Below are 12,709 nucleotides of genomic sequence, written 5' to 3'. Positions count from 1 at the left end.
GATAATCCCGCAGCCTACATCGTGTGAGAGAGAAAAAAATGATGGACCCCACCCCTGGATGATTAAGGGTCCGGTTGGCATGGGTGTAATAGAAGCAAGTAGTGCAGTCAACTGTGTGGTCAAGGATTCAATGTTGCCTTCTATTACACCATTGACCATTCTACTACCCCTTTGACAATATTTGACCATTATTAAAAATCAATCATTTTTCATATTCTTCTTGCTCGATCTTTTCTTCTCTGAAAGTGGGTGTTCACCTTTTCATATATATTCTTCGATAGATTAGATGGGTGATTTTCCTTTCATTCACCATCATATATTCTTCAATAGCTCTAATCAGATATGATAGAAAAATTATTTCACAATCTAAAGATATGATCATTGATTAACAAAAAAAAAAAATCAAAGTACTAAAGAATGAAGATGCACCATTAAGATTCCACTTGATCTGCTTTTATCTTATTTTCTATCTTTGTTTGGAATTTCAGATCTATTTTTTGTTCAGGGTATCAAACCTGTTTTTTCTCTTTTTAATCAAATCTGTTTTTACATGATCCGATATTTTCTTTGATTGATTTCAATCTTGTTTCCAAAATTAAATGAATTTTGTTTAGAATTACTTGCCTTTACTGGAAAAAATAATCTTTCATTGCTCATGCCAAAAATAGAATCCCAAAATACTTAAATTTAGAATTTCCTAAAATACCTTTTAGAATGAGAATAATTGTAGGATTACTTCTGTAACATGCACTAGCTGTATATGATGCATCCTGCAGTTCCAAGAGACCCCCTCTTTCTTTACCCAAGCAAATAGTATTCAATAGTCAGCTCCAGCGAGAAGGTCCTGAAAAACACAACGTGCCTCAAATTTAATGGAAAGAAATGCTCGAATCACTGTCTTAGCTTGGCCATGACTGTGGAACTAGAAAAGCTGTGGATTTTACAATTCCATTCTTTAATTGTTCATAATATCTCACAAATGCTATCATAATCGAGTTGGTTAAACTTAGCAGCTAGAAAACAAGTAGAATAGTTTAAAAAACCTGGAAAGTGGCAGCTTTCTATGCTACAAAGGAGAATTGGTCCATGAGGAATGCGGGTTAATCCTAAATGGCAACAAAGAATTATACAGCTAGTGCATGAAGTGGCTGCTGTAGAATGAAAAAGCAGAGCAGTCCCAGAGAAATCGATCAAATAATACCAATAAGTAATAACCTTGTTTCCTGGAAATCTTTTCACCGTACAGACATTTACACCCAAAAATACAGCAGCTACTGTCAACCTCATACTAGGATTACAAAAGGTGAATCCAAAATGGCAAAACAAAGTGCCTATACATTTGTGTTTGGATGCTATAGCTGGCTGTTACAATAGACGGAATCCAAAATGGCTCCCCAACCCCAAACATTTCACATATCTGATATACAAAAGCTATTACAGCTAAAAAACAGCACCTACTTCCAAACCTCATACTCGCATTACAATAGTTGGGCAAAAAAAAATAGACAATGTTAGCACGCCTGTACATTGTGTTTGGATCCTATAGCTGGCTGTCGCTGTTAGCACACCTGTACATTGTGTTTGGATACATTGTATGAGTTTAATCTTCTTTATTACAACCAAGCTCCCCATCCCGGGAACATTTCACATAAACGCTCTGAGTCAATGGCGTCTTGTATAAGTTGTTGTACCTGCAAGAAAATATAGCTCAAATCAATAAATCATGTTGATGGAAAGACCTTATAAAAAGTTGATGATACATAACTGGCTTTCCTACAAGATCAACCACATCCATTCACTGGCTTACTAGGTCAACCACTTTCCTTCACAATCACAATATTCCCAAGAGAGTGAAGTATTAAAAAGAGGAACTGATGAGAACTGTGGTCCACTGATGGCTTTACGGTAGTTGCTGGTCCTACAACATCTGCATCCGATGAGGCACTAATTTCTAGTTCTAATTTTAAGCATTAAAATTAACTCAATCAGATTACCTGTCCATGAACACTTCTCATTTCACCCTCTTCATACCCATCCAACTTCTGTCTCACACGCATTAATGCACGAGCAGCATCCTTATTCCCTTCGTACACATCTTGTGAATCTTCCAAGATTGTGATATCATATTCAGATTCCTGCAATGATGACGATGATGATGAATAGACGTTATTGTTTTTTGGTAAGTTTAATTACAGAATTAGATAGCTCTGTAAGTATTAAAAAACTAGACAAATAACTTCAGGTTTGTTCATCTGCAGAATTGGATGAACAGACGTTATATTATATGAACTCAGTTTTGGGTTATATTGTTTCAAGATCCGGGTTCATAATTTGCTCTATGACAAGTGAACAACAGCTATTCATTGCCAGAGTTAAAAGGCTGTTTCATCCGCCCCATCCCAGAGGAATTCAGCAGAACCTTTACTTGAGATGTACTTTATATTAAGGAACAATAAAACTAACTATTAATTTTCTTCGAAATACCATGGGTTCCTCTGGGTGACCATGAAAAGCAAATACGGTGGAAGGAAGAATCCAGATAGTATCAAATGAAGAGCAATTTGGGGAACCAGATGAAAGCAAAAAAACTCATCACAGATAGTCTTTAACCTACCTTTTGAAGTTGCAAAGCTTTCAGAGGAGACAACGCCCATTTATAGAGAGGATCATGGATGAAAACCTGCACAGCAGTACTCTGAGGTAAGAAAGAGAAACAATTGGATTTTGCTTGTTTAATTGAAAGTCTTCTGATTAATCATACTTCAATGATGGTTAGCAGTGCTTCCTTATTGGTCCTCATAACAGATAGAGTTTCCTCACAACATCTTCTAAAGACGCCTTCAACTCCAGTGACTCCCATACCATCTATAATATCTCTTGTTAGCCTAAATGGGACCTGCAAAAGATGGCAAAGAAAGACATTCAGGTCCCCTTGTGCAGGTAAAGTGCTAAACTATTATTCCACGGAACACAAAAAGACAAACCTGCTCAGGTGTTTTGAGCATTAAGCCTTGTTCAAACGCAACTCCAAGGTCAATATGTACTACTTCTGCAGTGGCTTGATCTAAGAGAATATTCATCGAGTGTCGATCACCAAGCCCAACGATGTAACCCACCTGCATTGAGAATGAGCAAGTGTCAATGTTACTGCTACTTCCCAGCAGTCCTGCTAAATGAAAAATTGACGTCTAATTTTACTAAGGATGACACAGTAAAACAAAGTGATTGTGGGATATCATTGATGATTGAGACTGATTATTATTATTTTTAGTCAAGAGTATCTGCAGGTGGGACTATCAATGAGCTGATGAATGTAAGCACCACTCTGACGTTAAAAAAACATACCTAGGATGAATCAGAAAGGAAACAAAGTAAGAATCCAGCATGTTAACCGTATTTGAGTAGATTAGGTAACATGGGCATGACTAAGCTGCAGAAAAAGTTGCTCATTACTAGAACAAGAATTCTGACATGTCTATGGTAAGAACATGAAATAACTCCTGAATGAAACAAGAAAAGAAGATATTGGTGGAAGAGAAAGTGCACTATGGAATCTGCCATTCAACTAGAGTACACCAACCATTGAACTAGCTGCCACACTTCGTGTATAAGAGAGTCTCTTTTCAAACCAATTAGCTGGTTGCAAGAATCTCTCCAAGAAGAAGTAGTGCATGACAGGCCTGCAAGAAATATGATCACACAAATAGTCAAAGTGAGCGGGTTTTCAGTTATACTAGCAAAAATGGCCAAAAAGTACAAAAGAAAGTTTGAACCTGAAATTCTCACAGACAGTCTGAAAAGCCTTGAGCTTGTCCTTTTCCTATATTTTACAAAGAAATAACGATTTAATATGGTGAAAAAAGGTAAATGGTAGAACTTGTCCATACTCTAGTCATCTTGTATCTTCACATACTGTGGTCTACTCTGGAAGTCAATACGTGTCCCACAGTTGCATAAGGAAAACGTATAATGCTAAGATGTTTCCTAGACCAACAGCAAGTACATGATGCAAATGAAAGGTCTTTAGTAAAAGCATGTGTCACTTGCCTTAGCCATATACTCACGACATCGAAGAAATGACCAGTCTCCTACTCCATAACGCACATGTGCACCTCCATTCTTTAAGCTAGAAGAGGCAAAATCAATGTGATCAAACATCTCTGAGGAAGCATAAATATCATATATGAGCACTTAAATATTACAGCACATCAACCTTCCCAAAAGATAATCGCCGAGTGGAATAGTGCCATCGACCCACTCAAGGACACCAGCACTTGGGGTAAATGGAACCACCTGTTTCATAAACAAAGCATTTGTCATTAAGTACATAATAACCAATAATAAAAAGACCAACCAATTGACAGCCATTTTACGTACTGTGACTCAGAAAAAATTCTAGCATAACAATATAAAATGTTGAAAAAATGTCATTTTTTCGCAAAAGCTGTAGATACCTTGTATGTGCGAATTCCTATTCTCCTTCTCCATGTGTCGCGGTGGTTCTGCAGAAAAGTGTTTACCAAACCAAAAAACTGCTCCATGACCTGTACAACCATCAATCTGTAAGCATCATAGAGGAATTACCAAGTACTGATCATAAATGTAATGTTAATAACATGAAGTCTGCTCAAAATATTGAGAACTAAAACTGTACAAGTTATACTTCAGATATTATTGCTGTATTTTCACTTTGATCAGGAAATACCATTGCCACGGATAAACCTCGCTGCAAACGAAATGAAGATAAAAAATAGACATAGTTTGAAATCTTACAGCATCTTGTCGTAGGTCGTCATTTCCAGATTTTGCTAGTTGACGATACTTGCGACCATCAGAGCCCATGCATATGACCACCTTTGGAGCATTTATACCATTCATTACCCTGCATAGTCTCGGACAATGCGTGAAAATTTAGGAACGTGATTCCAACATCGCAAAATATCATCTTTTCACTTGGTCCCTAGTTATTAAGGAGTTTGAGTCTTGCAGTTTAAATGATGTAATGATAAATTGGCCGAGAGCTTATTTAGATCCTCCTTGATCATAAGCTAGTAGCCTGTTACTAGTTTTGTTTTTGTTTCTTTTTGTATTTCTCTCAAGGGTGGTACAAGCCTTTTCCACCCTCTTGCCATATAGGATCATTTTTTTTTCTTTGCCGATCAAAAAAAAAAAACATCGCAAAATATGTAACTCCTAAACTGATTGCATACATGACAGAATCGGCTAATCCCTTGAAGTGCGGAAAAGATCCTTCAGGGTACTGACAGCTAGGGTCCACTTGGAATGTAGCTGTCACTACAGGTACCTGAAAGTGAGATGTGCCAAAGATTAATCACGGGGTTAAACATTTTGTCATCAGCTTGCAGAGTTTCAGTAGGTAAAACCGAAACGTCATCATTTTCTTTCATATAAGTACAGAAATGCTCTTACAAGTTCCAGTTGTCGAAGGCTTCGGATATCTCTAGGTAGCGGTATCCTTTTGTTTGTATCCTGTAGAAGTTATAGGGTTAGATAGTTGAACCAACAAAGAGATGAAATCTTTATGTCACTGACCAAAGATTACGCTAATATTATAAGATTAGAAAAATATCAAAGCGTTACTTCATATGTCACAGATAACCAACCTCTCTCTTTGTTTCTAACTCAGCCAGTTTAATGTATATCTCCACCATCTGCTTCATCTATAACAGTATATATACTTAAAAATCAGAATGATATAGAAATATATCTGACTCGACTAAGGTTTACAGTGATGGTGGTATTACCTGTCTAATAATAGCACCATGGTGTGCAGATAATTCGTCTAAAAGATTTTCAGCTGCTAGCTTCTTATCCATGTCCACCACAAATGAGTTTCTACTGCGTTGTTTGTCCTTGACTCGGTCACCATTCGCTAGGGCCAGAAGCTGATGCAAAAATTTTGCATGAAAACCATTATTGATTGAAGCATCTATGACTAGTAATTACTATAACAAAACAAGAGTGAGCAAACACTGATTCATTTTTAAGTTAATATAAGTTTAATGTCCACACCTGCAGTATTGTATGGTACGGATGGTCAATGGCCATCTTCTTCACAAGAGAGACCAAAGCATACTGCATCGAAGAACAAGAGTCTTTGATAAATAGAAAGTTGCCATATCTTTACTCAAATGAGCAAATGAATATCGTCTGATATACCTGAAAACTATGCCGCCCTTGTCCATCTTTCGAACTACCCATTCTCGATGCAATTTGATAAACCAATGGAATAAATTTGTAAGACTGTACCTGCAGAGATGTTTGAACAAGAGTATAAAATTTCTTGCTACAGAAACTAATGAACTCTTCTTTAGTTCTTATTTAATACTAGAAAAACAAAGATATAATTACCCAATATAAAAAAGGTACTCAGTTTATGTTTGAATACTTACTTCCTTTACTGCACTAAGCATGGCATTCACAACGTTTTGCCTTGAAGACAGACTGAACCACAGAGAAACAAGTCGAAACACCTGATAGGACATAGCTGAAGTATCTTAGGCATTCCTTCATATGAATTTTTAGAACCAACTTAATTTGGAGAGAGATGGAGAAGAACATTATATTTATAACTAAGAAAAATGTGGGAATGCTGGACACTATGATAATAATTAACAAAGATCGTGTGAGACAACTAGAATAAAAAAATGTGATATTTCAAATATTTTACATCATGTATATCCACACATTTGTGAGCAGTGAACTGCTCTAAGTTCTTCATCGGACTCTAAATTCAATATAGATGATATTCTAATAGGCACATACCACTCTGACGTCATATTTATCTCCTATGACCAAACAACGTTGATATCCCTCCAATGCTAAGGTGAGGAAATTGTCCCTGTCATCCTGAGAAGAAAAATTGCAACCACACAAATTAAACAAGTATCTACATATAATAATGGTCCAAATAGACAACCCTAATACTTTAACTTGCTATGAAAATTTACTAGAGTTTCAGATCGACTGCTTTCTATTTTTGATTTAGATCAACTTAGTACATAACTTCATGTGTACCAATTACTTTTAAGTAATTTTCTGGTGGGTCTATTAATTTTATAGCATAGTAGATGTCACCATCCAGCCATCCACCTCAACAAAAAGAACGTGCTATTTCATAATGCTGTTATTGTATAACATACACAGAAAGCCCCGGGATAGAACAAGTATCCATAAGATACACTAACAAATAGATAAAGCCATTTACAACATTCCAGTCTTCTTTAATCTTCAGCTGAAATTGAACCTCAACATGAATGAACTAAAATAATTAAATTGTGTTATGAATGGCCACATATCCTTTAGGCATAGTCTCGTTTGAGCGATTGCTGATTTCTCAAGTGTTGATGATTATCTAATCTTGTCTTGTAAAGCGTCTACTCTCTACGGCATTAACAGAGAGATGTTCTGATTTCTCAAGTGTTGATGATTATCTCCTTTTGTGTTGTGAAGTGTCAATAACATTAACAGAAAGATGTGCATCAAGGTCAAATTAAGGAGATCATGCTTACACAAACCTTTATTTATTTATTATTTTATATTGTGAAGGACTTGAACCCATGACCTTAAGCTACATACACGCCAACCACTGAGATACATGTTATTTGGTAAGCATACACCATCAGTCCATGGTAACTTTTTCTAAAATTAACAAGACCGTTTATTTTATACCTGCAGCTTTTCAGCCTCCCTCTTATCCATTGTGAGCTGCTTTTGCAATTCCTGTATTTTTATCGACAAATCCATCTTTTCTGCCTACAGAACACATTGAGAAAAGTGTCAAAAGTGAAAACAAGAATTCAACAATGACTTATCTCCCACGGGAAGGTAACGAATGGCGGTACACGAGGAAAAGTGGCATTAAAAGGTGGTACTTGCCTTTGTTGAAGTTTTTAGTCGTTCGATAAGTACTTCAAGCTCCTTTGTCTGCACAAATTTTAACTAATATATAAAATGGAATTGCATAATATCATCACCATTAATCAGAGTGCACTCACAACACAGGTACCTTGTGCTTTCTCAGTCGCAATGCTGCTTGCCATTCATTAGAGACGAGCCTTTCTTCATAACTTCTAAATAGAGCATCAGAATAGTGTGCAAGATGAAAATGTGTTTGGCACTGTCTCTGTATACACTTCTTGTCTACACTTTTTTTAGGCTCAGCGAGCTCCACTGCAGGTTTAAGGTACTGCTCCAAAATTGTCCTTGAGCTGCATCATTGCAAAGGTAAAAGAGATATATCAGCTCTCTGTGATGCATACTAGAGTCTTTACCAAACATACCAGTGGTAGTGAAATGTATTTTTTACTTGCTAGATCGAGTTTCAGCCAACCACTTTCCAACCAACCGATATACATTTGAGGCTTCTCTGTTCACCTTGTTATTGTGTAAGACGTATTTTGCAAGATTAATAGCCATCTCATGATGACCTTGGGCACGTAGCAACTTAGCTTCTTCAAGCTGTTATACATACAAGATCATCAGTCCCTCATCAAGGTCATAACTGGAATATAAATGAGAAGGCAAAGAGGCATCCAGGAAGCAAATGCACAGCTAAAGTAGGCTTAACAGTCGTACTTTCATGGTTCAGATGAGGAAGATAAACCCAGGGTTCCAAGTACATAGTTGCTCAAACTAGGCATTTTGACAACATTTCTAGGCAAAGAAACAATTTTGCTACAAGTTCCACCAACTGAGACCTAGAGATTAGCATACATAAAATGGTAATGAGGCAGAAATCTTGCAACTTCTAGTAACATCAACACTGCAAAAACAAGACCTAGTTCTTTAGAAGTATTTCTTGAATGTAGCAAATGCTCAGTCCTATGACACAGGTAGCTGATGTTGTATATATAGGGTCATGTGCAAGTTGTTGTGTTGTTGGCTCGTGCATATAACCCTTCAAAACTATAATTGTTCTAATACGAAAGAAAACTACTAAAACAGCGTACCCTTCCCGTCAAACATATGTCTGAAGTTGAATTTTGTCCTTCAGTTCCAGAACTGAGTAACTTAAACTCGTGTAAAGCTGCAGCAGCTAAGGAAAATCTACCGCCCTGTAAACATAAAAAATGACATAAAAGAAAGATCCCCGATGTCATAAGACATAAATGACAACTTCTAAGGTAATGTTGACAACCTTACGAAGAGTGGAAGCAGATTCCAAATGATGTTGTATTGTGGAGTCCTTGCAATTCAGAATTTGAAGTAGAACTCGCCTAAATGCGATAAACGGTTCTAACAAAGTCATATGAACTTGTGTCTGATCCAAAATGAATCTCCAATCCATATTCAGCAGTTCCATCTGAATTAAAACAAGACCATTTGAGTAAATTGAACAAGCTTCAGAAACAAGATAAAAAGGAAGACCTAGATTTGATTCAGGGCTAATGTGACCTAGATTCCAATATTGGTTAAAACAGAAAATGATACCTGATCCATGGCAGGAATGGTAGGTTCAGAAAGAACTTTCGGCTTCTCAAAATACAATTTTGTTTCTTTATGAGAAGATGGATTCCACCGTAAGTCCCAAGCCATGCCAAGATGGTTTAAGATCTGCAGGATGGTTGGTAAAATGAAGTGTCAAATTTTGCTAAGATAAGTGGCTGAAAATATTTATACTGGTTTAAAGATTCTGAACCTGAAGTTTAACTATTGTGGAGTAGATATATTCAGTACTCTCTTTGCTTGCATGATGGATCGATAAAACAAGTCCCTAACATAAAAACAAAGACTGATGAGCAAGGAAATTTAACATGATGAAAAGACAAAAACAAATTGATGGACAATCATCATCACCTGCTTTGAATCTATAAGCTTCTTGTAAAACTCATCGGAGTCCCCCTCTTGTAATGACTTTAAACAGCTAAATATTGAAAAAAGAAGAACATTCTGTAAGTTACGACACGTTTTTGCTTGGTTAATTAAGACACACACCCTACTATATAAGAAAGAGAAAGAGAACCAGACTTGCGAAATAATCAAGCACCAAAACCAAAACGAACTAGAGGTCATTTTATCCAAGTGAATGAACCAAACATCACAGTTTTCCCAGCAACTTTATACCTACTGATTGAGCTCATAAAACATCATTTACACATATATGAGTTACTTCAAGCTTATAATTCCGTTATCAGAATTCAGAAACCAGCCAGCATAAAAAGAAATCCGTAAAAAGATATGTTGAGTTACTGAGTGCATAAAAGGAGGAACCAGGGCCGGCCCTGACCTTAAGGATGCCCAAAGCAAATATTAAAAATATTGCCCTCTAACCATTTGACCAAGTCAACATACTTTAACCACAGTTTTGACCATTGGACCTACATATATTGATTTTTTTCATACTAAACTAATATTTCAGATGTTGCAGTAATATTACACTAAAACTAACTTAACACTTTAACAGCTATATGTAATAGCTCAGCGATGGTAAGGCTTATTAAAAATTTATAGTAGTAACTTTTACTAAAACTAATAGCAACACTTTTGTTCTTTAATTGCTCCCAGATTTATTAATTTCCTATAATAAAAAACCCCTGTGTATAACAACAAAACTGTAATACTACTATTTATCTTTTTTTATTAAGGTGATAACATTAATATTATTACTTATTAACCACATGATATCATGCTTAAGGTGTACTACCTTGAGTTCGAGTTGACTTTGGTCTTAAGATTGTACATATGATGGCAGTTGTGAAATTGTGAAAGTGGTCTCAGACAAGAAAATTGATGCCTCCTTGGTTTGCTCCCCAAAGTTGACCATCGTCAACTTTGGCCCAAGGTCGGGCCTGGGAGTAACAATTACTTGCTGATTTATCATCTGTTGAGATGCAGGCTAGAAGAAACATAAAAAGTTTACTACTTGGAGAAACCTTCTAAGAACAGTATCTGTTCACTTCCAACGATACAAAGATGCACAGCAAGATAGTCGAAACTCGAAATACAGCAAAGTTTACCTGTGCAGGTTTTCATTAAAATGATCAATTTTGTTGTGTTTTCCTGCCGCTTGATAATCAACTTCCACGTGAAGTAAGGAAAAATCCCACTTTCCAGTACGCCAGGCAGCTTCATACTGAAATAAATATGGAAGACAAATACAGGAACAAGTATTATAAAAAAAAAAATCCAGCCAACGTTAAGTATGAACAATTAACATTCTTCTTTGAGCCAGAATCTGTACTATTAAAAACCTGTAATTCGGTGAATTCTGAATCATGTTCAAACTGGCTACTCTGAGAAGTCAATCCCTGACAATATAACTCTAGTAAATGAGTGCAACCTGTTTGCTGCAAAGATCTCATAAGCCCTTTGTAAGATTTCTTTTGATGGATATCATCTTCAGATTTAGGAAAGGGAAGCTGATGGGACCCGTGAGAATGCTCCTGCAACAAATTGCGTTGAGAGCCTTCTAACTGCCCTGCTGGCACAGATCGCACTTGCAAGTCATAATACTCAAGAGCCTTACTCCAATTACCCTCATGTTCATAGGTAATGATTTGAGATTTCAACTGTGACCAAAACAAACACAGTAAATTAGATAATCAATAAAAAAGAAAGCACAAGTAATCACAGTAACCTCTTCCTACGAGGCTCTTGAAAAGCTTGTACACTTCATCCACATCCACACACATATGAATTTAACGTATTAACCTTGTATGATTGGACGATCCCATATAAGCTATCAGGCTCGTTGATCTGCGTGACTGCTGATATAAGTATCTCGATGTGTTGTGAGAGCTGAAAAAAATCAAATAGAGAGGTTATGGTCCAAATTTTTGTGGAGGGTAAAAAATTACAAAAAGCATTGATCTATTGACCCTATTTTTCAGAATGTTGACTCAATCTTTGTACTCACCATCTCAATAGGTGAAAAATCAGGGCTTCCTAATGTTAGGCAATTGAATTGTTGTTCACACCAGTACTCCACATACATAACAGCAGTGAAATATGAGCCACAGTGCTGCCAGAGAAATACATCCAACTTGAGAAAAAAATCAAAGAACAACTTTACCATGGATTAAAGACAAAACAGAGAAAGCGATACTTACAATGGCCGCTTTAGCAACAAGAAGATAATCAATTGAAAGCCAATATACCTGGCACCATATCAATGTGTAAGAATAACACGAAAACTAGAATTCCTAAATCATTAATTTAAATGGAATGTTGTAGAAGAAATTGTAAGAGCAGTGCTCTTAAACTTGGTTATAAGTAAGCAAGAACACAATTCAAATGTTGCAAGCACATAAGACAAGCCTTACTTTCTCCCATGTTTGGGTTGATATCGGCGTTGAACTCGAAGTAGCTGATAAAGCTTTGGATTTTTCAGAAGTGGAGCGAGACCTAGAGGTATAACTGGATGGTTTATCATACTGCAAAAGCGCAACACAATATGTTAATAGAATGACCACTGAACTCCAAGATAGAAGCATCTAATTGCTACACCTGATAAAAGTGCTTGTTTAGCATCTACCTTCGGACTATCTCGCTTGAGTGGTGCTGACGAAGTGCCCCCTCTTTCCATGACATAATATAGTCGGGTTTCATTTAGTGCATCCAGCATAACCTGAACTGATTTGATCAGTTCATTAGACTCCGTAAAGATGTTTTCTTGGACCTGCATTCGAAAATAGATAATATAGATAAAACATCACGGTAAAAATTGGTGCAAGTAAGATATGGTACC

At 36.5% G+C, this 12,709-nt stretch overlaps 1 protein-coding gene across 1 annotated transcript in view; it reads right to left on the bottom strand.

Annotated features, from left to right (window-relative positions):
• Positions 1–1,221: 1,221 nt before the first annotated feature.
• The window catches only part of LOC113299852 (serine/threonine-protein kinase ATM-like), a 28,796-nt gene continuing 17,308 nt past the window's right edge, over positions 1,222–12,709 (bottom strand). Inside the window, exons 45-79 of the mRNA XM_026548951.1 lie at positions 12,497–12,640; positions 12,285–12,395; positions 12,072–12,119; positions 11,879–11,983; positions 11,674–11,760; positions 11,214–11,531; positions 10,980–11,095; positions 9,820–9,886; positions 9,662–9,736; positions 9,454–9,576; positions 9,161–9,325; positions 8,973–9,077; positions 8,330–8,481; positions 8,030–8,231; positions 7,900–7,947; positions 7,693–7,776; positions 6,787–6,870; positions 6,414–6,494; positions 6,181–6,270; positions 6,034–6,096; positions 5,766–5,906; positions 5,625–5,681; positions 5,431–5,490; positions 5,211–5,305; positions 4,774–4,882; positions 4,455–4,544; positions 4,214–4,293; positions 4,048–4,126; positions 3,774–3,820; positions 3,581–3,680; positions 2,985–3,116; positions 2,762–2,896; positions 2,615–2,680; positions 1,995–2,135; positions 1,222–1,691 (exon numbers count right to left, since the gene is read on the bottom strand). Coding sequence (XP_026404736.1) covers positions 1,614–1,691; positions 1,995–2,135; positions 2,615–2,680; positions 2,762–2,896; positions 2,985–3,116; positions 3,581–3,680; positions 3,774–3,820; positions 4,048–4,126; positions 4,214–4,293; positions 4,455–4,544; positions 4,774–4,882; positions 5,211–5,305; positions 5,431–5,490; positions 5,625–5,681; positions 5,766–5,906; positions 6,034–6,096; positions 6,181–6,270; positions 6,414–6,494; positions 6,787–6,870; positions 7,693–7,776; positions 7,900–7,947; positions 8,030–8,231; positions 8,330–8,481; positions 8,973–9,077; positions 9,161–9,325; positions 9,454–9,576; positions 9,662–9,736; positions 9,820–9,886; positions 10,980–11,095; positions 11,214–11,531; positions 11,674–11,760; positions 11,879–11,983; positions 12,072–12,119; positions 12,285–12,395; positions 12,497–12,640 — 3,678 coding nt within the window. The 3' untranslated portion in view covers positions 1,222–1,613. The remainder of the gene's footprint in view (positions 1,692–1,994; positions 2,136–2,614; positions 2,681–2,761; positions 2,897–2,984; positions 3,117–3,580; positions 3,681–3,773; positions 3,821–4,047; positions 4,127–4,213; positions 4,294–4,454; positions 4,545–4,773; positions 4,883–5,210; positions 5,306–5,430; positions 5,491–5,624; positions 5,682–5,765; positions 5,907–6,033; positions 6,097–6,180; positions 6,271–6,413; positions 6,495–6,786; positions 6,871–7,692; positions 7,777–7,899; positions 7,948–8,029; positions 8,232–8,329; positions 8,482–8,972; positions 9,078–9,160; positions 9,326–9,453; positions 9,577–9,661; positions 9,737–9,819; positions 9,887–10,979; positions 11,096–11,213; positions 11,532–11,673; positions 11,761–11,878; positions 11,984–12,071; positions 12,120–12,284; positions 12,396–12,496; positions 12,641–12,709) is intronic.

This window comes from Papaver somniferum, chromosome 7 (genome assembly GCF_003573695.1).
Source record: "Papaver somniferum cultivar HN1 chromosome 7, ASM357369v1, whole genome shotgun sequence".
Lineage (NCBI taxonomy): Eukaryota > Viridiplantae > Streptophyta > Magnoliopsida > Ranunculales > Papaveraceae > Papaver > Papaver somniferum.
The sequence above is the reverse complement of the archived record's forward strand: the minus strand, read 5'-3'. Positions and strand labels throughout refer to the sequence as shown.